The following is a 21,836-nucleotide window of genomic DNA, read 5'->3' as shown; positions in this document are numbered from 1 at the left end:
CTGTGGACACAGTGGCTTGGAATAATGGGTCCTTCCGTGGGTGAGGAGTCCGGGCACGGTGGGCTGGTTCCCTGCCCAGGGCCCCACTGGGCTGCAGGCTAGGTAGGTGTCCACAGGGTCAGGTCTGTCCACATCAGCACGGGTCGTGCCCCCTTCCCAACGGGGCCAGCAGAAGACCCTCTCCTGTTTCTCCTTCGGGAGCCTGATCACAGCCAGAGGCCCCTCCCACTCCTGGGGCTGGGTGTCCGGCCCGAAAGCTGCCACGGCTTGCACCCCAGGACCTCCCCCCCCCACCCCCGTCAGGACGCCCCTCCCAGAGCTTCTGACCGGATGGCCGGTCTGTGGGCACAGAGGACCCTGGATCCTGGGATTGAGGCAGGAGGAATCTGGGACAGTAACAAGCCTCGCTCACCCAACTCCCCGGGGGCCCTGGCTCTCTGGAGGGGGAGTCGTGCAGCACCAGGGGCGTTGATGTGTGTGGGGGGTACCCATGGGCAGAGGGGGCCCCTGGAAGGTACCGACGGCCACTCGGGGAGGCTGGGGACACCACCTGGGAGAGGACTGGTCAGGTGGGCAGCACGGACTTAGCTCGGAACTGGGAGGTGAGGCCTGGCGGTGGGCACTGAGGGGGAGGGGAGAGGAAACACCCCTCGCTGGCTTGCTGGGCGGGTGGAGGAAGCTCAGCGAAAACACCACTGTCTTTAAATTAGGTTTCCCCCGCACCACGCTGAAGGCAACACCTCTCCTTTCTACTGACTACGAAAACTGAGTTGGGAACGAACGTTCCAGAAAACTCAGGGTGGGGAGACACCCACGGCGGGGGGGGGGGGGGGGGAGGCGGGGATCAGGACCTTCCTGCAGAGGCGGTGTCGGGGAGGGTTCCACACTTGGTGTTTGGGAACCACTGGAGCGCAGGTGCAGACGCCCCCTGTGGGTTCGCTGACAAGAAATGACTGAGGGCGTCTCACAGATTTAGGTCAATATTTAATATTTAACTTTAATGTGCAAATAAATAGAAAAGGAAAACTACATTCAAAACAGCTGCAAAGGAAGTACAAGCCCCAGAAGAGAAATTCTTCAAAAACAGAAGAGACGCTCCCTAGAAGCATGCAGGGTGGGGCTCGGTGGGGTCTGGCCCGCACCCCAGGCCCACGCGGAGGCACGGAAGGGGCCGCGGGCTCCCGGGGAGGATGGCTGCCGAGAGGGTCTGGTTCAGGAATTCCGAAAGTTCCCTTCTTAAAAAAACAAGGATGTGGACAAAGTGCCTGGCACACTTGAGCAAACACGGGCTGGGAGACCCTGGGCAGACACACCGGCCTTGGACTCGCCCAGGCCCCGAGTCAGAGACTTTGCAAACCTTGAGTTCCACAGGTAACTTCTAGAAACTTCTAGAAACACATCTCCACTTCCCAGAACGGCGGATTTGGCACAGCGCAGTTTTAGGGGGTGAGGGCTGCCGCCGGGCAGAAACGAGGCCACAAGGAGACGGTTCCGGGCCCCCATTGGTTGATCCCACTCTGATGGTGCTGGGAGCCCGGCCAGGGCTCCTCACGGTGCAAGGATTTTAAAGAGCTGGTCCCCAGCCCGAACCGCTCGGCATTCGCGGCACAGAAGGCCTTGGACACCTCTGCAGGATGGCTGCCTCAGCCCCTCGCGCCCACACCCTCTCCCGGAGGTGGCCGCAGGTAGGGCGGCAGCGTTAAGGGCACAACTGCAGAATTCCACGAGGAGGGCTCTACTGCCCAAGAAACGGTGGGACGCGGCTGACTGCAGAAGTTACAACCACTAAGAGAGCTTATGAATAAATACGTGTGTGCATATATATATTTCTAGAAGGGCCATCCTAGGTACAGGACCGCACCCCAGGTGTGGGGCCACGTGAGCCCGGTGGGAGTTGCAGGCTGAGCCCCTCCCCTCAAGAGCCCGCAGTGTGGCCACCAGGACAACACAGGGTCTGGAGTCTCATTTTTTCCAGAGTGGGTTCTTCCAGACAGTTCTGGTGCCGCCTGCCCACTCTGCATCTTGACGTCAAAGCAGGATCTCAACAGTTTGGCTGAAAGGGCTCTTCCTGGTCTCAGAGTGACCAAGGACCCCAAGCCTCAGCCGGGCCGAGCCCGTGCCCAAACTATCAGATGCAGGCATGGCCCAGCTTAGGAAGTTTCCAGAAGTTCTCAGAACCATTCAGGAAGGACATGCTTTTCAAGCAGGTCCGCCCAGGCCCAACTCCTTCGATGCTGGGGTCTCCTGAACGCCGACTCCCTCCCCCCACCCCACACGCCCGGCGCGGTTCATCGCTGACTCTCCCAGACGCCATAGGGACAAAGGACCGGAGGTGCCCCCCCACCTGGGGATTTGGCACGTGTGATGGAAGGCGGTCCAGCAGGTGCATCAGCGCAATCACTTCCTCCCTGGCCGGCGTGTCGATCTTCCCCCTTCCGGCAGGGACTGAGCCCCCAGAGTTCGGGTGCAGGAAGGGTTCGGGTTTGGCACAGAACGGGCCCAAAGGAAGCAGGGGAGCCAGAGGGACGGCAGCTCGGGGCCACGAGCTGGCACAACCCCGCCCTTCTCCAGAGCTCGTGGCCTGTAGCAGCAAGGCTGAGGGACGCTCGGCCCCCTCAGGTCGTTCATCAGAGTGCCCCCGAGGGACACCCGGGCCGAGGGAGTGGCCGCGCCAAGCCGCGGGTCACGGCGCCCACGCAGCGAGTCAGGGGGAGGCGGGGCGGCGGCTGTACTGCACTCGGTAGCGGGTCACGGGCAGGCCGTGCACGTGCGCCGTCTCACACAGCGTCTTGCAGGGCACCATGTCCTCGTCCTCCTCGCCCATCAGCCAGTCCTGCACCAGGCCGGCCGCCTCCACCGTCACGTTGTCCTCCAGCCAGCGGCCGTGCCACTCCTCGAAGTGCTGGTGGTGCCGCAGCAGAACCAGGGGCTGCACCTGCGCAAGGGGGCGGGGAGGGCGGTCAGCCGCGGGCCGGGTCTTAGGGGCCCCGGCACCCCCCGGACGGCCACGGGCCGCGCCCCAGGTTCCCCGGCCGTGGGCGGGGGCGGAGGGGGCACCTGCTTGGCCCGGCAGAGGGTCCCGCGGCGGTACATGTAGTCCTCGGAGTTGACGATGAACATCATCTTGTGGGTGCTGAGCTTGAAGCGGCAGTCCACGTTGCAGGCGCTCTCCACCCCGACCAGCCGCTTCCAGGAGGTCTTGGCCTCGCCGCGCAGAGCGCGCACCTGCTCACACTGCCACCTGCGGAACTTCTTGAGGTTCCTGGAGGCGAGAGGAGGACGCGCAGGCTGGGAGCCCCTCACGACCCGCAGGCATCGGGAGACGCCGACCTCCCCGGAGTCGGAGAGAGGCAAACTGAAGCGACGAGAGCCACCCCCCAAACCCTTCCGTGCGGTGAAAAGTAAAAGCCGGTCGGGCCCTGGTGCTGACGGCGGCGGGAGGGGCCGCCCGGGGCCCGCGGGAGGGAACCGCGTCCGGAGGGCCTCTCACCTCTGCAGGAACACGGGCTTCAGGAGGAAGCCCTCGGTGGGCGAGCTGGACGCCCCCTCGGTCCCCACGTACTGCTCCACGTACCGAGCCAGGTGCTGCGGGGAGAGGGAGGCGGGCCCGTGTCACTGGAGGCACAGACCTCTGTCACCGGACACCCGGAGCTCAGGGGCGTTCAGGGACTTCGTTCCCGCCCCGCAAAGCTTTAGGAGGATGGCAGCTCCCGGGGAGCCTGACGCGTGACGGAAAGCGCCAGACGGCAGCTGTGGATAAAGCACTCGTGTAGAGCCAGGACTTAGACGCTCGTGGCATCTCGTGCTTACGTGGGTAAATCCCTGCCGGGTAATATCCCTGCTGTATCCGTCATGTGGCAAGCTCACATGGGTAACGGGGCCCTCATGCAGAGGACAGGAGGGTCTGGGGAGCAGGAACGACATCAAGACACGAGCAGCAGGGCAAGGGGGTGAGCAGGGGCCACAGGTCGGGGGTGGGCACGGCCCGCAGTGTCCAAGTGACCCTTTATCTGCTCCCACCCTGTGAGAGCCAGAGGCTCCTCCGGACTCAGGCCTTCTGGAGGCAACTTCTGGAAGGGGCCGGGTGTGCAGCCCCCACCCTGCAGGGAGGCCTGAAGCGTGCAGGGCGGGGTGCTGTGAGGATGCTCCCCCCCCCCCCCCCCCCCCCCCCCGCTGGCCGTGGTGCTGGTGAAGGAGGCACCACGTGCAGCTCAGAGTGTGGGCCCGGGGACCTCTCCTGGGGTCGGGGACCGGGATCCAGCTCTCCGGCCCTCGTGCTTGGGAGTGAAGGGTCACACGCCACGGTGTCTGAGCGAGCATGTGGGCCACGGGCCCAAGGTGGACCTGCCACGGTATTTGCAGCAGGTGGAAGAGCCAGGAGCAGGGTTTCGGAGGACTGGCTCCCGACGGCACGTGTGCTGACCAGCCCCTCCGAGGCTTCCAAGGACAGCGCTCAGGCCGCATGGTGGGGCTTCTCCGGGTGGGCCTTCCACAGCCTGTGCTCGGCCAGTGTGTGCACAGGGCTCGCGGGGGTGGGGTGGGGGGGGCAGGGGCCCGCGGCGTGTACAAGGCGCAGAGCATGGGGCCACGGCTCTTACCTGGACCTCCACGGGGTCCTCCGTCTGGGCCTCCTCGGTGTCCAGAAGCTCGATGGTCATGACCACCTGCCCTGTGCGCTGCAGGAACATGACCTGGGGAAGAAGGAGGGTGAACAGCTCGACGCCACGGAAGAGCCCAGAACGAGGCCTGCGAGGTCATCGGTGACGGCCCTCCCCAGCCTCCAGGGGCCGAACAGGAGAAGCGTGTGGGATCAGGCAGGCGGGCGGCCGAGTGAGGGCCCAGGCCCAGCCCTGCTCTCGGGCCGCAGCGACGCGGCCCGTCCTCCCCTGCTGCGGGTGCCCTCCTCGCGGCCCCAGCCTCGCGTGAGCCCCTCACCTTGAAGCAGTTCTCGTCAGCCATGCACCGTTCGGCCTTCCACTGGTAGCTGGTCTCCCTGGAGGCACGGACACAGCGGGAGGACAGGTTCCCCCCCGCGGCGCCCCGCTTCTTCTCGTTCAGGTAGAGCTCCACCACCTTCAGACAGACGTCGTCACTCACGAGGTGGTGCAGCTGGCAGGGAGGGAGAGCCAGTGGGTGCCCGGCGCGCGTGCCCCCAGGAGCGGGGAGGGGTGCGGCTGGAACCCCAGCCCCCGCCTCACCCGGAGAGGACGCCGGCAAAGCGCACGAGGTTGGGCGTGAAGGCCAGGGGCAGCCCGGCCCAGACCCACGAGCCCTGCCGGGGCACGAGAAACACACAGAAAAAAAAACACAGAAGAAAAGGTGCCAGAGTGGGGACGGTAATTAGAGGTGCCACAGTGGCAAGTCACGTCTCCCTAAGCGTTCTGCTATAAACACAATTAGTTCTTTCAACCGCTATAAACACACTTGCAACCTTGAGGTTTAGGAGAAGGTGGGTAAGGGACGCGGCCGGGCGGCAGGTCGGACCGCGCAGGTGAGCCGGGGCCTCAGGGCACCAGCTGCGGTCCGGACAGGCTGCTACAGGCTCGGGGTTCGGGAGTCTTCCCCACGTGCTGCTTTGTTGAATAAAGACACCGTGTGGACGCACGGAAGTCTCACACGATGCCTGTCACGTGACAAGTTCCCAGTGAACGTTGGCTGCTGGCAAAGAAAATGGAAAGGAGTTCCACAGGAGACGTTTGTGGAAAGGATAATTAAACAAACGTTAATCAGAGTATCTGGTTTGGTCCAACCTCTAGGTGCTAAAGTCAAGGCTACTGTCCCCAGAGCTGTGGCCTGCCGGGGGCAGGCGGGACGCTCAGCCTGGGGATGCGCACCCAGCCCTGTAACATCCCTGGCATCCCTGTCGCCCGGAGCCATGCACCGGCCCTGGGTGCTTGCTTCCTCTACACGTGTCTACGGAGGTCACGACCAGAGAGACAGAGACAGGAAAGGACAAAGACCCAGCCCGGCACACAGAGGGAATCGGGGAGGTGGCCAAAACCAAAAGGGTTAGTTAGGGTCTCAGAGCACGGGTGTCTGTGGTGATGCGTCCCAGCAACCACCTAGAAGACGCAAAGCCCCCCGCTCATCAGTGGGGGAAAAGGTGGGCTCCACGGGGAACGGCCAAACGGCACAGACAGGGCCCTCAAGCCAGGACGTCTGCACGGCCACAGAGGGACGCAAAGGCCCCACCCCACAAACCTTCAGGGAAATGCAACATAAGCCACAACAGTCACCACCGTTTGGCCCGTGAGGGTGGAGAGGCCACCGATCCTGAGCCCCAGGAAGGACTCAGTGCACCCCGGGAAGCCTGCCTGCGCCCCACCCCGGGCCGGGGGGAGTGGTGGAAATGAACAGACAGCAACTTCGAGGGTCTAAACAGGGGCTCATTCCCACCATCCTTCCCAGGCAGAGGCGGAAGGGAGCTCAGGCATCTTGGCCGAGGAATCTCACAGAATCACACTGGCGGGGTGTGGCCAGATGCACACAGACACAAAGCTCAAAACCAGGGGCGTGGGTGCCTGTAGGTGGGGGGGGGGGGGCGCTGAAAGGAGGCAGCGCTGGGGCTGTTCGTGACCACCCACTGAGCCGCATGCGTGGGATCTGGGCACGCTTCTGTGTGTGTTCTACTTTGGCGGGAAAGGAAATGCCGTTTCTAGCAACTGTATCTGGGCAGGAGAGTTGGGACGCTACTTTCCTCGGCTTCTCTGCGGCTTTACAGCAAACAGCCTTACTCGATAAATAGGAAACAAAGTCAGGATGAACCACAACTGTTCTGGTGTAACTGAGCAGGACTAGCGTCCCAAGACCACATCTGACTCACCTGGGGTATTGCTGTGTATATTATTAGCATGACTGTTCTCTCTTGGTGACACTCAACTCTGGGTGACTTTTGCTCTTATAAAGCGATGCTAATACATATCCCCGATATTCTCCCTCCAGAAGTGGGCTACAATTCTTTTTTTAAATTAACTGATTTTTTTTAGAGTTTATTTACTTTGAGAGAGAGGATGAGTGAGCAGGAGAGGGGCAGAGAGAGGGGGGGAGAGAGAATCCCAGGCAGGTTCAAACCCACAAACCACGAGATCATGACCTGAGCTGATACCAAGGGTGGGACACTTAACTGGCTGCCCCCGCCCCTGCCGGTGTCCCTGGCCTATGGTTCTTTTTTTTTAATTTTTTTTTTTTTTCAACGTTTATTTATTTTTGGGACAGAGAGAGACAGAGCATGAATGGGGGAGGGGCAGAGAGAGAGAGGGAGACACAGAATCGGAAACTGGCTCCAGGCTCCGAGCCATCAGCCCAGAGCCCGACGCGGGGCTCGAACTCACGGACCGCGAGATCGTGACCTGGCTGAAGTCGGACGCTTAACCGACTGCGCCACCCAGGCGCCCCTGGCCTATGGTTCTTTACGTGTTGCCAAATTACCTTTAAGAAAGGTCTGTCGGGCGCCCGGGGGGCTCAGTCAGTTGAGTGTCCAACTTCAGCTCAGGTCATGATCTCACGGTCCGTGAGTTTGAGCCCCATGTCGGGCTCTGCGCTGACAGCTCGGAGCCCGGAGCCTGCTTCGGATTCTGTCTCCCTCTCTCTCTGTCCCTCCCCCCTCACGCTCTGTCTCTCTCTCAAAAATAAACAAACAAAAGAAAAAGATCTGTCACCGAGGAGTCAAACGAATCCTTGTACACCCGTGTTCACAGCACTGTTCACAATCGCCAAAAGGTGGCAACGAGCAAAGTGGCCACCCCCAGATGCGTGGACGGACGAGTATGGTCCATCCACACGACGGGAGGCAGCCACACGAGGGAGCGAAGCAATGACACACATCACAACGTGGCTGAACCTGGAAAACACCATACGGAGTTTGAGACAAGCCAGACACAAAAGGCCACGGCGTGGGATTCCATTTACGCGAAACGCCCAGAGCAGGCAGATCCGCAGGGACAGAAGGCAGACTGGCGGTGGCCAGGGACCGGGGGAGGGGCACGCGGTGGCCGCGCGACACGGTGAGCGCACTGAATGCCACTGAACTGCATTTTGTGTTCCGTGAATTCCACTCCGCTGAAGCTACAAAGGAGAGGTGCTGCTGCCCTGGGGCCGACCGCGCAGACTCTCCGGGAGGGGCCGCACCGTCCCCGTCGCCGCCTGCCCGCGCCCGCTCACCTGCCTGGCGATGCTCTGCACCAGCTTGTCCATGGTGAAGCCCACGTAGGCGTGGATGGTGAACATCTCGCGCAGGGTGTCCTCGTACTGCGTGGGGTCGATGCTGCCCTCCAGCAGGCTCCGCACCATGTCCAGGAAGGCGGGGTAGTACTCCTCCAGCTCCACCTCGCCTGGGGGCGCGGGGGCCGCGGTCACCGGGGGCCAGACACGCGCGGGGCCCTCGCCTCCGGCCACCGGCTCCCTAACACCGGCCCGAGGTGCCGGGACGCGTCCGACTGGCCGCCTGGCGCCACCCCCCCCCCCCCCCCGCCCTGTTGGTGACTGCCAGCACCCGCGTGCCACCCCGGGGACCCCGGAGCTTACTTGGCTGCTTCAGCCGCAGCTCCATGGCGGGGTCGTTGCCCTTCTCCCGGCGGCCCTCACACAGCACCTTCTCCCTCTCCTTCTCCGTCCGATACTCCAGCAGCTGCTTCTGCGCCTGGCGGTAGATCTTGAGCAGCCGGGAGCACAGGGTCTGGTGCAGGCGCAGGAAGAAGTACCAGTTGTTGTTGGCGAAGAAGAGGCTGTACACGTCGTCCAGGGGCTTGTGCCGCTGCGGCGCCTGCTCGGGGGCGGGCGCCTCGCCCGCGGCCCCCTTCTCCTCCGGGGGACTGCTCTGCGGCCCGGGCGCCGGCTTCTTCCGGTCACCAGGCTCCGCGCTCTGGCCCTGGGGGCTGCCCCGGCCCTCGTCGGCGGAGTCCTCGGACGCCCCCAGGTCCAGCTGCTGGGAGAAGAAGAGGCTGGGCACGAACTGGTGCACCAGCTGGTGGATGGTGCCCTGGTCCTCCTTCTGGATGGCCGGCTGCCGCTTCACGTAGTAGCTGATGAGGGCGGCGGCGTCCTCGAGGATCTGCCTGTCCTCGTACACGAAGATGAGGTGCGGCTCGCTGGAGGGGGCGCTACGGCCCTCCGAGTGCTGCTCCTGGTGCTGGGGCACAAGGGGGCCATCAGGCAGGAAGTGACCAGCTGGGGTGTCTGAGATGGGGGACCCAGGGCCACAGGGGTCTAACGGCATCACGCTCTGGTCTGGGTGCAGCCCACACCTCCTGCCTGCCCCGTCCCGTTCAGCAGCCCGCTCCAACCGCTGTCCTCTCTGGGTCCAGAGTGACTTGACCTATAGGAGTGCGGTCAGTCCTATCACATCACTCTGGGCCTTGCTGCACTGCTCATGACAGGACCCCCATCCCCAGCACGTGGTCCTATGGCACCCCCCCCCCCAGCCTCTTTTGTTGCTCAGGGGTGCTGAGCTCCTGCTGTGCGCAGGACCTTTGAACGTGCCCCTCTGCTCTTTTGCCCTGGAAAACCAAAGCCCTGGGCTCACTCCTTCCCTCAGTCTTTATCCAGCTAACGACTTTTCTTCCTGCAAACCTGAAGACGGTCACACTTTGTCCAGACTGCCTTGAGCTGCCTGCTGATGTCAGCCCCCAACGACGCGCTCTCCTGGGCAGCACCCAGCCCCAGCCCCAAGGCTGATGAACCCAGGCTCTCAGAAAAAGTGAGTCTGGGGGTGGCTTGAGTGGCTCAGTCAGTTAAGCATCCGACTCCAGCTCAGGTCATGATCGCGTGATTCATGGGTTCGAGACCCACACCGGGCTCTGTGCTGACAGCTCAGAGCCTGGAACCTGCTTCGGATTCTGTGTCTCCCTCTCTCTCTGCCCCTCCCCCACAGGCGCACACGCCCACTCTCTCTCAAAAATAAATAAAGATGTTAAAAAATAAAAAAAATTAAAAAAAGGAAAAAGTGAGCACGGATCCTCACCTCTGGGTGAGCAGTCCAGGGTGTAGCACTGAAGGGGCTCCCTGAACCACCACAGAGCAAGTGACCAACAGAAAATGGGTAGGGCCAGGACCGTGGCTTTCTGGGGTGGGCGTCCCATGTGTCCACCAGAGGTGAGGCCCCCTTAGTAACACTGAACTGTGCAGCAGCCTGAGCTCTCCTTCCCTCTGTGCTGGCGGGAGTCCTGGGAGCTGGCACACGGGTGGTGCGGACACTCAGCCCGTCTCCTGGCTCTGATGTGACCTCCTTCCTCCTGCTGCTTTTGGAGTCCCTCTCGCATCTGTGCCCCAGATGCCCTGGAAAATCTTTTTAACTCCTTTTCTCAGCGCAAGCTCCACGTGTGGAATACAGAACTGGTCTCTACTAAGCCACAATGCAGCGAGGGGCCGACCTCCCTACACACGAAGGGCCTGCGGCACGCGGAGCCTCCCAGGCTGGTGGGCCAACCTCGGGTCCCACACAGAGCGCTGGGCTCCTTTTCCCTCAGCCCCCAGGGAAAGAGCGAAGGAACTCTGTGGTGACAGAGGTTCGTCTCACGTGTCACCTCGTCAATTCTCATTCTGATGATGAACCGTGGACCCTGCTGGGGGGGGGGGGGGTGTTCTCAGGCCTTAAGGACCCACTCAAGGATCAGAGCAAAGAGACCAGATGACCTGCAGGTGGGCCCTACAGGGCCAAGGGTGGCCCAGGGGAGGCAGGCAGGACAGAAGGGGCTTTGATCACAGGCTCTCGCCAAGTCACTCACTCCCTGCACGAGTGTTTTTGATGCCTAAATCCTCAAAGCCTGGAGCTCAGCCCTGCCTCAGTTCTGTGGTGCAGGCCCCATGAGCCTGAATGTACCAAAGCTGGCAAAAAGGCACAGGGCAGCGGCTAGAGGCGGAGCCCTAGGGCCTGGACTCCTGTGGCTGGCTTTGGCAAGTGGCCACCTCTCGTGCCTCAGTTTCCTCACTGCTAAGACCAGGAAGATAATGGTACTGCATCATAAAGTCTGTACGAGTTCGATGGAATGTTCCTTCTTAGGGTCTACCTGTGTCCGGCACACAGCTGGCAGCAGAGAAAGGAAAGCCGCTGTTATCATTTGCCTGAAGGAAGGTCGAGCAAGGCCCAGTGGGTAAGGAAGGAGGGAAGGGGAGGGAAGGAGGGGAGGGGAGGGAAGGAGGGGAGAGAAGGAGGGGAGGGGAGGGAAGGAGGGGAGGGGAGGGAAGGAGGGGAGGGGAGAGCCCTTTGCCAGCAACGGCAGAACCGCTACAATCCTCCTCCCGGACTAGCTCTAGGCTGAGTGCCACAGAAGCATCCATTCCAGCCCTACAAAGCCAGGGTGATGCTGGGGAAACAGAGGCACCGAGACCCAGCCGCCTGCCTGAGACCGGGAGGGCCGGGAGCGGAGGGCCAGGACCACTTGCTGGCTCAGACCTGGGCAGAGGGCCTCACCTCGTCGTAGACACTCTCGATCTCATTGAGCAAGCTCTTGGAGCGGAGGGCCTTGGTGTCGTTCTGTTTGAAGTTCACGGCCTGATGGTCCAGGGACTTGAGATATGCCTTCTCGTACTGCTCCCGCCAGATCTTGTTGAAGCCCTGCTGGGCCTCCCGCCACTCCTCCTCCTTGGCCTTCAGCCTGCGGGGTCAGAGGAGCTCAGCATGGGGACAACTAGGGGCACCCACCTGTCACCCCTGCGCGGGCAGCCTGGCAGCCACCCACAGATCTAGCCGGGTGCGTTCCTAACTCGGGACAGCCAGCCCCTGGCCTGGGCAGTGGGTTCTGTGATGAAGAAAAGAGGAAGGTGGGGAGCATGGGCTCTGTAGAAGCAACGTGGCTGCTTTTGTGGTTTTCGAAATATCACTGCCCTAGCACCTCCTCCCTGTCCTGGCCCATGGCCCTGACCACACTCTGGGTAGTTGCTAGGTTAACTACTGGGCTCTCTTGCTTGACTGCAAGCCCCAAGAGAAGGGGCTCTGTCAGCCTCGCTCAGCTCTGCAACCCCAGGGCTGAGCACAGCATCTGGCCGAGGGCAGCCACTTAATTAATACCTGTTCACCAGATCAGAAAGTTTTCCAAAATGTACTATTATGTAAAAGGCAAGCCCTGCCATAGGACAATCCTATTTGTGCTTTAAAATAGCTCCTTTTCTCGTTTTGATGATTATGTGCATGGTGGAAAGTTCTAGAAGGACACAATTATTCCCAGTTGTGCTTTTCTCTCAAGAGTAGAACGGGGAAATGAAGAAAAGGCTGGAAACCACAGTAAGCCAGCCGGGGGGGGGGGGGCTGCCCCCCCCCCCATCACACCGGGGACAAAGAGCACTAATGGGCTCCAGGGAACCTGCTTGTAGCAGGCGGGACAGCCAGAATCGGGAGGGCACCTTTTCAGGACGACAGGGACAGCAGTGACAGGGTTCTTCTTGAGGCTCTCGATGATCTCTGGAGCCTTGTCGCCATAAATACGGTGGATGGCACGGCGCTGGATGACCTCCGACGTGCCCCCCAGACAGTCATCCAGCCGGAACTTCTCCTGGTCCTCAGGCGCCATCCGGGAAAGCTTCTTCTGCACACTTTCCAACACACGGATCGTGGCCAGGTTGGTCTCCAGGACGACATCTAACTATGGAAAGGAAGGCAGGGGTGGGCTGTCGAGGGTGTGGGGGGCAGCGCAGCAGGGCCCCGGGGACAGGCGTGGGTCAGCAGAAGCGATGCTTGGACAGAACTAATAAACCTCCACGTCTCTGAGGGAGGATGACGAAAACCAGGAAGCGGCAGCGCTGACGCAGCTCCAGGGGCCCAGAGCACGCACAGCGGGTCACGTGGCTGGGGCGCGACCCCGGCAACGGTGAGAGCCAGGTGCTCACGGAACAGGACTCGTGGGCCTCTTACCACCGCGTGAACATCCCGCGGCTAGAACACGGGTGGACCCATGAGAAGAGGGAAGCAGTTCCCAGGCTGACCCCCTTCAGGGGCATCACAGGCAATAAAAAGGAAGGACTCACTGCGTACGCAGCCCCCCGCACGACTCTCCAGGGCACGTGCTGACGGGGAGCTAGTCCCCAAAGGTCACACCCTGGGTGATTCCCCTTAGGAAAAAGTGCCAGAGCTGTAAGACAGGTCAGTGGTTGCCAGGGGTCAAGCACAGGGTGGGGGAAGGAGGCGGGTAGGGCCATAAAGAGCAGCACGACAGATGGCGGCGGTGGGGGAGCAGCGGAGTATCTCAGCGGTGGCGGGGAATACGGGAACCTCCACGGGGGAGACCGCCACCCGGAGCTAAACACACGTGCCCACATACGCGTGTGCACACACACAAGTACAAGTTCAACGGTGGGGATGGGAATGAGGCCTCCGGGTGTGCCAGTGTCAACCTCCTGGCTGTGACGCTGTGCCAGAGATTTTATAAGCGGCGACCACTGGGAGGAGGGTACCCAGATCGCTTGCTGCACGTAAATACACAACGATCTCAACAAGCATTTCAATGAAAAAAATTAGAGTTAATTAATTAAATTCAAATAAGCATGTATTTAAAATTTAAAGGAAAGGTACCATTTCCTAACCGGCGAGAAGGCCGACGGGGCAGAAAAAGGACACTTTCAGGTGCTGCCCCCTGCTGGAAAGCGCTGGAATCCCTGCTACTCGGAAGGAGGGTGGGGAGGATCACGACGCCTCCCAGGGTGGAGAGGGAGGAGGACAGACTAAAGCGGAGCTGGGGAGGAAGGCGCCACCCCGCGCCTCCCTGACCCCGGCCAGGACCCAGGGCCCCGGGGGTGCCAGCACACACACCTCGAAACGCTCGTCCTCACAGCGGTGCAGCTGCTCCTCGTAGGGGGTCTTCTTGGAACTGACGAAAGTGGAGTCCTCTGACCAGGAGGGGAAGGAGACCCAGGTGTCATTCAGCACCTGCACCGAGAGGAAACGCTGTGTGCCCAGTGCGGCAGGCCTCGGCGGCCAGGACAGTTTACTACGTCGTCCAGGGTAAAAGATAATGGAGACGAGAAATGGAATCCTGATTTCACAGGAAACCACTTTATCATACAAATGGCAACATTAATTTGAAAGTGATTTTAAGAGAAAACGTGACTTTGGTCAAGTAAACAAATCGTACTGTTGCAGGGGTTGGCAAATGTTCTCTGTAAAGGGCCAGATACGAAACATTTTAGGTTTGGCAGGCCACCCCGTCTGTCAGGACTATTCAACTCTGCCTCTGTCCTGCTAATGGCAGTCACAGGTGCTATGTAAATGAACGGGCAGGTCTATGTGCCAACAAAACTTTATTTACAAACACAGGCATGGGCCTGTGGATTTTAGTTTACTGACTCCTGGGCTACATATCCTGAAATCCAGCAAGCACTCTTGAATTATGGAAACAGAGGAACACTCTTGTCTACTAACCCTGAAAAAGTACTCAATGGTCAAGCTAAATGGAACATACCAAGCACAGCGAACCTGGGACAGAGCAGGCTGACGGCAGAAAGAAACGTTAAGTCTAAACGACAGAAGAACATGCCAAAGCCTACGCCAGCATTGTCTGTTCCACGGTGTGCCAAAACCACCAGCAGGAGAAGAAACCATCCTCTCAGTACAGGCATTTTGTCTGGCCACACCCCAGCACCATCCATCATTCAGTATTTAGGGGGTCAACACTCAGTTCTTTTCTGTAAAGCATGGGGGTGATGGGTGTTACTGTGGCACTACCTCCTTGCAGATGGCCGTCCTCCCACTGCACTTGGGCTGCTGGTAGGTTTTGGGGAGCGCTCGGTAGCTGGATCCAATGCGTTTGCAAGACGCGTAGTCAATTTCCCGGCTGATTCCATCCCCGGATCTGTCGCTCATGGGCGGGGCGAATGACAGCTCCTTTACCCCCAGGAAGGACTTGAACTGTGCAAAGAGTTCTGGAAATTTCCTTCAGAAAGAAAGACAAAGAGTAAGTTGGATTCCGGGGCAGGGGGGGGGGCGGGGGGCTTTCTGAGAGGGACCTGGAGATTTCAGAATGGCTTCATGTAGACACCTGCTAAAGGTGGTCAGAGAGGAGTGGCGAAAGGCGGAACCAAGCACCAGATGTGTGCAATGCCCTCAAATGGTGAGTAAATCTCCCTCCCACCCCTTTGTCACCAGCCAGGTCCCGCCACTAACAGGAGAGCCTTGAAACATGATGGAATAGACAACTTAGACTGGCAGAAGCTGGGGTTAGTGATGTTCTTTAAATTGTATTTATTTGAAAGAGAGCGAGAGAGAGAGAGCACGCCCACACGTGCATGGGGGAAGGGGCAGAGAGGGAGAGAATCTCCACACTGAGTGCGGAGCCCCACATGGGGCTCAATCTCACAAACCATGAGATCGTGACCTGAGCCAAAATCCAGAGTCGGATGCTTATCCCACTGAGCCACCCAGGCGCCTCAGTGATGGTCTTTAACCGGTAGAGGTTGGGCACCAGGCCCGGGGTCGGTGAACTATTGGCAAGCTGTCCGTGCCCGTCCTTGCAAATAAAGTTTTATGGGTACATCGTTGTGTCCATTGCTTAGTATGGTCTGTGGCTGCTTTTGCACAATGCCAGAGTTCCGTAGTGCCACCCTTGGCCCCAGACAGATAAAAGCCTGCCAACCCCTGCTCCAGAGCCTTCCTCCCTGAGGGAGAAGCCTCCCCTAGGGCGATCCCTCCCAGGAAAGGATCCCTCCGCAGACAAGTTCACATGAGTCGTAACGTAATGGCTGTGCAATGGGAAGATCTGAACACAACTGGCTCCCAACGTCACCTGGATCTGTGATTAAAGGAGTATGAAATCCTACCAAAAGGATAGTTACTTTGACAGGTGGCATGGTGACCTGCCTTCCGGCAGCTTCCTTCCTTCGTGACCCATGCCCTCCTCTCCTGAGACGGCCGTCCACTGTGCCCCAGCTGTAAGGACCCCATGCCAACTCAGCTCACAAGGAAAACACACAAGCGAATGGAAACACAGGGAGGGAAAACATCCGCAAAACCAGTGCAGAGGACACGGGAGGCTGCAGTCAGCATAAGCAGAAACTACAAATGCTCAGAAGGGGAAACGGTCACTCCGGCACACCCCACTCCGGCCCCAACTAAGGCTGTGCCATCACCAGGTGGCAGATCTCTGGCCCCCGAGCATGGCTGCCTGTGGGTGTGCAAACCCACACCGAGGCTCACAACGCAAGAGAGGCCTTGTCGAGGTGAACGCTCGCCCAGCCGGGCCTCACATCAAGGCGAGCAATCAGAGAGGCCTGCTGCCCCCACACCGCTCTCAGCACGCGGACGTGGGAACAGCGGACCCCGACCCAATGCTGCCCACCTGCTCAGTACCTCAAATTCTGAGTTCCTTCATTCTTCTCCCTTAATCCCGCCGACAACTGCAAGAAGTAGGTTTGGCCATTTGGCGAACAAAGAAACTCTCGCTCCGCTGGTAGGAAGCAGAGTCCCACTTCGGACTGGGGGCTGGTGACGTGCCCAGCTGGGCAGGCCAAGGCCACGTGCGGCATTCCCCGCCCCACACAGGCCTCCAGGGGCCCCTCGCTCGTCACGGCACTTCGTCTTTCCAACAACAGCGCCCACTGCCCAGCCGGGAACCAGGCTCAGAGCACTGGATTCTGAGCTCACAGACACACTTCCGTGGGAGTGAGCAGGCAGTCCAAGTCCATGTAAAAAGCCAGGCACGGTATGGCCGAAGTGGTGTAAGTAACCACACCACCTTGCTCTGGGCCGTTTTTCAAAGTGTTACCACAGCTTTACCAGCCTGGGAAAGTTAACCCAAGCGAACGGGTCACCCTGACATGGGTACCCTCTCTCAGAATCACCAAGGAAGCACCTCCTGACGACCCTAACTTGACCTTTGGGTATCCCAACCTACGGAACCATGATCTCAGCACCGATTACAGAAAGAAACTGGAGACCAATGTCTGTTACAGACCCTGCTGAGAAAACCACAGTACGTACAAGTAAGGGAACATTATGCAGTCGCTAAAAATGATTACATACGTTCACGTCTGACACTGACCACTGACACTGCCCAAAAAATACTGAATTAAAAAAAAAAAAAAGGGTGCTGCAGCCCAGCCTGACAGCATGATGCTACTTATGGGAAACAATGGCCACGCTCATAACCAGAGGGCAGAGGATGAATGAAGGGCCAGCTGCCGGGCTGGTCCACCCCAGACCCATCAGTCACCACGGCAAAGCTCTCTCTGAGGAGCTGGTCTCTGGGGAAAGTGAGAGGTATTCGTTCTGGGCCTCAGCTTCTCCATCTTTAAAATATACAGAAACACGTCTAATGTGTCCGTGAGTCCATATGATGCTTAAAAAAAGAAAAGAAAAAAAAGAATTGGTCCCTAACTGGTCCCGATGAGACAAGAATGTGACTCATCACCCTGACACCACAATAAAGGAAGAAATCAAGCATCTACCCTGGGTTGCCAAAAGGTGGGAAATACTGTTGAGATTTTCTCTTTTGCAACCCCCAGTGAACACATAAGTAAATGAATGAACCATAAAAAGAACTCGGACACCGCCTCCGGATAGACAGAGGGACGTGGGGGATGGGACTGTGAAGGTGCAGGTGGCAAAACCCACCCAAGGTGTGGGGGCGCCAACACTGCAACAGTAAGGACAAAAGGGGGAGGGACTCGCAGGACGAATCAGGAGACCAAACCCAGACAAAGGGGCAAGACTGAGCCGTGTGCTTGGTGGTTCCTGTGCCATCCGTAGCGTAGGGAGGTGCTCACTCCCCAGTGATGCTTTTGAAGGGGCAGAGAGCATGATGGGATGGCACACGGAGGGGCTCCTGGGGGCTGGCCCAGGCCCACTTGTATCCTGGGTGGTGGGCACAAGGGGCTTTGCCTAAAAATGATTCATGACTCATGGAGTCATCCGTCACGTGGTTTCCTGGATCTGTGCTTTAAGTTTATACACTTTTTTAAAAATTAAAAACATTTTTTCGGGGCGCCTGGGTGGCTCAGTCGGTTAAGCGTCCGACTCCAGCTCAGGTCATGATCTCACGGTCCGTGGGTTTGAGCCCCGCGTCGGGCTCTGTGCTGACAGCTCAGAGCCTGGAGCCTGCTTGGGATCCTGTGTCTCCCTCTCTCTCTCTGCCCCTCCCTTGCTCATGCTCTGTCTCTGTCTCAAAAAAAATTAAAAACATTTTTTAAATTCACAGTAAAGGGCTCAGGAGGCACCTGTCTCTGGGGACGTCTTTAGCGCTAAGATACCGTGGGTCACGTATAATGTGCGCTCGCCATGCTCCAGACACGACTTCGAAGGTCTTATGCGTCCAGCCCACTTGGAGCGCTCCAAGACTGTGCGGGACCTCTATAAATGGAGAGCAGGCTCAGACTGGCTGGGACACTCGCCCGATGGGACAGAGCTGGTGAGGAGGCATGAAAGCACACTGTGCACAAACTGGGCACATGCACTCACCTCCTAGAACATCTCTGCCCTCCAGCGGCTGCCCCAGCCTCAAGGGTCTGCCCACACCTGCAGCAGCGGGGGACGCTGGAAGCAGGCCGCTGACCCGCTAACAGGGCTTCTCTCTGGACAGCCGGGATGCTGGGTGGCCCTTTCATCCTTCTTCGAAATTTCTGATTGGTAGTTTTTAAAAGCACGTAGCAAGTGAATCTCTAGGGGATTTATGCTGGGTGATGAAAACCCAATCGCCCGAAGGTTACCTACGGTATAATTCCATTTACACACTTCTGTTGTGGAAGGTCTACAGGTGGAGTGTAGGTTAGGGGTTGCCAGGGGGTTGCGGCCGAGACTGGGGTGGCGTGTAGGAGGGACACGGGTGAGGGTATCAGAGGTTAACACAAGCACCCCTGTGGGTCTGAAGCCACTCCGCATCTTGACCGCGGCGGACACACGAGGCTTCCCAGGTGACGGAGCTGTATCAACACGCACGCGCACATACACTAGAAACAGGAAACCCTGAAGAGATGGGCGGACTGGGCGAGAGTCAACATCCTGGTTGTCATGTGACCACAGATGCCGCCACGGGCGAACAGCGCCCAGGACCTGTGTTCTTTCCTCCGACTGCAGCTCCCCCTAGGACCTCTATGACCCTTGCGATTGAAAACCAAATTAAAAAAAAAAAAAAGGCTTCACTCTTTCTCGAAAGCGATGACCAACGGCAAGGTGGACGGAGTTTCCGGAAACACACCCGCGTGGGAAGCCCCGGGAAGCGTCACTCACCCGAGAAACGGGCTGACGAGCTGGAGGAGCTCAGAGCCGGACACGAGCTCCTGGTTGAAGAGTGCGATGCAGCGAAGGAAGTTCTCGTAGACCTCCTGGCTCTTCAGCACCCTGCGAACCTGCGGGGAGAGGGGGTCAGGGGGCCCCGGAGGGCCAGGCCCCACCCTCACCCCTCCCCTCGCTCGGCTCAGACACCGCTCGGTGAGCGCAGAGTCACCAACACAGGCATGACCTCGAGGGACGGCCGCGGGCCGCAGGGCAATGCTCTGCGTGCAACTGATAACGTGGCGCGGACAGTGCACGCACGGGGCCATCTCGCTGGCTCCTGCCCCCGATGGGGGAACCAGGGGACCATCCTTGCTTTAGGAAAGCCATACAGCTCAGGAGGGGCGGACGTGCGTCCTCAAGCCTGCTGGGGCTCCGAGCCCTGCTGCCTCCTGCCCACCCACGCCCCCTCTGTCTGCTGTGGAAGCTGGGTGCCGGCCCCTTCTCCCGGGCCGGCCCCAGCAGCTCCCCACCCTCCCAGCTCCCTTCCCCGGGGCTCCCACCCTGCACGTCCGAGCTGGGGGAGGCCGGCCTCGACGGCTCACCTTGTCAAAGAAGGAGAACTCCTGCAGCGTGCCATACTTGCCCACGGCAGCGATGGACAGGTCTTTGGTACCTCGGAGTTTCATTTTCTTCTGTGGAGAGAAATCCCGTGCCGTGAAGGCTCCGTGCATCTTTGTCAGAGTTGCCACATCGGCAACATTGAGCTCTCCCGACAGCAACCGTCATGAGGTGCCGGGGGAGGTCTGCCCCGGACCCCTGTGAAGGAATTCTCAGGACCACCCACCTCAGCCTCCGTGGCCTGGCGAAGGGTGACGGTCACAACCGCCCTGCCCACAATCTGGGATCTAAATCTCGGCAGTTTAGGGCTTTTGATACCAGGCGGGAGCATCACAAAATTGGAACAGCAAGGGAGACGTGCCCCTGGACACAGTATCAGAACCCTCTCCCCTGCCTGTTTTGTCCTGTGGGCTGTGATGGTGGGGGCAAGGGGACGGGAAGAGGACAGGATGATCCAATCTCTTGGATCAGCCCGGGTTTAAAAAAAAAAAAATTGTTTTTAATTTATTTTGAGAGAGAGCACGCATGTGGGGAAGGAACAGACAGAGAATCCCAAGCAGGCTCTGCACAGTCAACGCGGAGCCCCACACGGGGCTCAAACCCACGAACGGCGAGATCATGACCTGAGCCGAAATCAAGAGTTGGGCGCTTAACCGACTGAGCCACCCAGATGCCCCAAGAAGCTTGGGTTTTAAATCTCTGTGAAGACTTCTGTCTCTAAACTGGACTTAGACCAGTTTAGAGCACTCTTAGACCAGCACTCTTGAGGCGTTGCGGACCCTACAAAATCATCTCCCAATGCTGGGGATATGTCCAGAGGACACAGAAGCCAGCTTGAAGGGGCCCCACTGGCCATATCTGAGACAGTTTAGATGCCAAGATAAATAATGAAAATCATGGGTTATAACCCAGGGTCCATGCTGGTATAGGTAACCCGATAAATGGGGATGAAGAAAAGCTCTTCCTTACAGTAGAAAGCCAACTAGTAAATGCACAAAATGTGATGGAATTAGAAAATCGCCATCACAGGTAATGAGTGCGACAGGAGCTGGATCTCAGCCTCTTTCACCCCTCAGCAGGCTTCTTGTGCAGTGACCAACCTGCACAACCGCACATGGTGGCCCTGCCTATGAAAGAGCCATTATGGCGAAAAGGAGCAGACTGAGCAGTACATCCTATTTCCACCGGAAAAGGTAACACTCCTCATACCAATCCTGTGAGCCAGGGGTAACAGGTAAACAGCCACCTTAGGAGTGAGCTGACATCCTAAGGTCCCACAGCTGATGAATTCCAGTCAGACCAGGGTCCATTCCCAGGGTCTGGTGCTCGGAGCCTCTGCATATTGCTCCCAAGGTCATCTACTCCCGAGGACCAGGCTGCTGGGTGCCCACATATGTGGACATCTATGTGCACAGCTGACGGTTACCTTGGCTGGTGCAGACACCGGACGGAGGAGCGAGGGCCGAGAGCGCTTTTTGCTGTGTTCCAGATTCTTCTCATGCTCACTCTTCTGGACGCTGTTCATTTCGCATGGTCCATTTCCTGTGAACTAAAAACACAAACACAGGAGGCGATTAGGGCTGGGCCCTTCGGGACTGGCTCTTGGCGGGTCTGAGTGCGTGGAACCACCTTTGGCTCGGCCCACGGCCCCAGTGAATGCCGCCTGCCACAGGCCAGGGGCCCCGTCTACAGGCAAGACGACTCCAGCCTCGAGATGCTCACGTTTACTAGGGGAGAGACCGTGCACCCAAATCATCGTAATCTTAACATGGTGAAGGTGCAGGAAAGGCCAGGATGGATGAGGGTCCTGACAGGTTCAGGAGGGCACAGCAGGGAGACACCAGAGTTGGGCGCACCCAACAGACCACTGACAACGGGATGTCCCGCATGTCTGAGTGACCCATAGAAAGAGCATTTCAGGCGGGGACACTGGCACGCACCAGCCTTGGCAGTAAGAGGAAGCAGCTAGCGGCTACCAGGGCACCTGCGGAGGAGGGGGGCGGGGGGCGGGGGCTTCCAGCTGAGTCTGTATTCTTCTCTACGAGTGAGAAAACACGTCTTGAGGAGAGTCAGCACGCAGCGAGGG

The 21,836-nt window shown here is 59.0% G+C and overlaps 1 protein-coding gene across 2 annotated transcripts in view; it reads right to left on the bottom strand.

Moving 5' to 3' along the window:
* Window positions 1–971: 971 nt before the first annotated feature.
* The window catches only part of SIN3B (SIN3 transcription regulator family member B), a 37,666-nt gene continuing 16,801 nt past the window's right edge, over window positions 972–21,836 (bottom strand). Inside the window, exons 6-19 of one of the 2 annotated variants that reach the window (XM_047095466.1) lie at window positions 21,177–21,299; window positions 19,735–19,824; window positions 19,145–19,263; window positions 14,651–14,858; window positions 13,739–13,855; window positions 12,337–12,575; window positions 11,408–11,591; window positions 8,524–9,127; window positions 8,161–8,330; window positions 4,936–5,109; window positions 4,599–4,691; window positions 3,491–3,585; window positions 3,058–3,262; window positions 972–2,935 (exon numbers count right to left, since the gene is read on the bottom strand). In XM_047095466.1, the coding sequence (XP_046951422.1) occupies window positions 2,705–2,935; window positions 3,058–3,262; window positions 3,491–3,585; window positions 4,599–4,691; window positions 4,936–5,109; window positions 8,161–8,330; window positions 8,524–9,127; window positions 11,408–11,591; window positions 12,337–12,575; window positions 13,739–13,855; window positions 14,651–14,858; window positions 19,145–19,263; window positions 19,735–19,824; window positions 21,177–21,299 (2,652 nt within the window). In that variant the 3' untranslated portion in view covers window positions 972–2,704. Of the gene's footprint in view, window positions 2,936–3,057; window positions 3,263–3,490; window positions 3,586–4,598; window positions 4,692–4,935; window positions 5,110–7,584; window positions 8,065–8,160; window positions 8,331–8,523; window positions 9,128–11,407; window positions 11,592–12,336; window positions 12,576–13,738; window positions 13,856–14,650; window positions 14,859–19,144; window positions 19,264–19,734; window positions 19,825–21,176; window positions 21,300–21,836 lie in introns of those variants that run through there. The other variant, XM_047095467.1, reaches the window with a different exon arrangement.

Source organism: Lynx rufus, unplaced genomic scaffold, assembly GCF_022079265.1.
Source record: "Lynx rufus isolate CCGP_SWC_20201006 ecotype Redwood Valley unplaced genomic scaffold, mLynRuf1.p SCAF_4, whole genome shotgun sequence".
Classification (NCBI taxonomy): Eukaryota; Metazoa; Chordata; class Mammalia; order Carnivora; family Felidae; genus Lynx; species Lynx rufus.
Note: the sequence above shows the minus strand (reverse complement) of the source record. Positions and strands in the feature narration are given on the sequence as shown.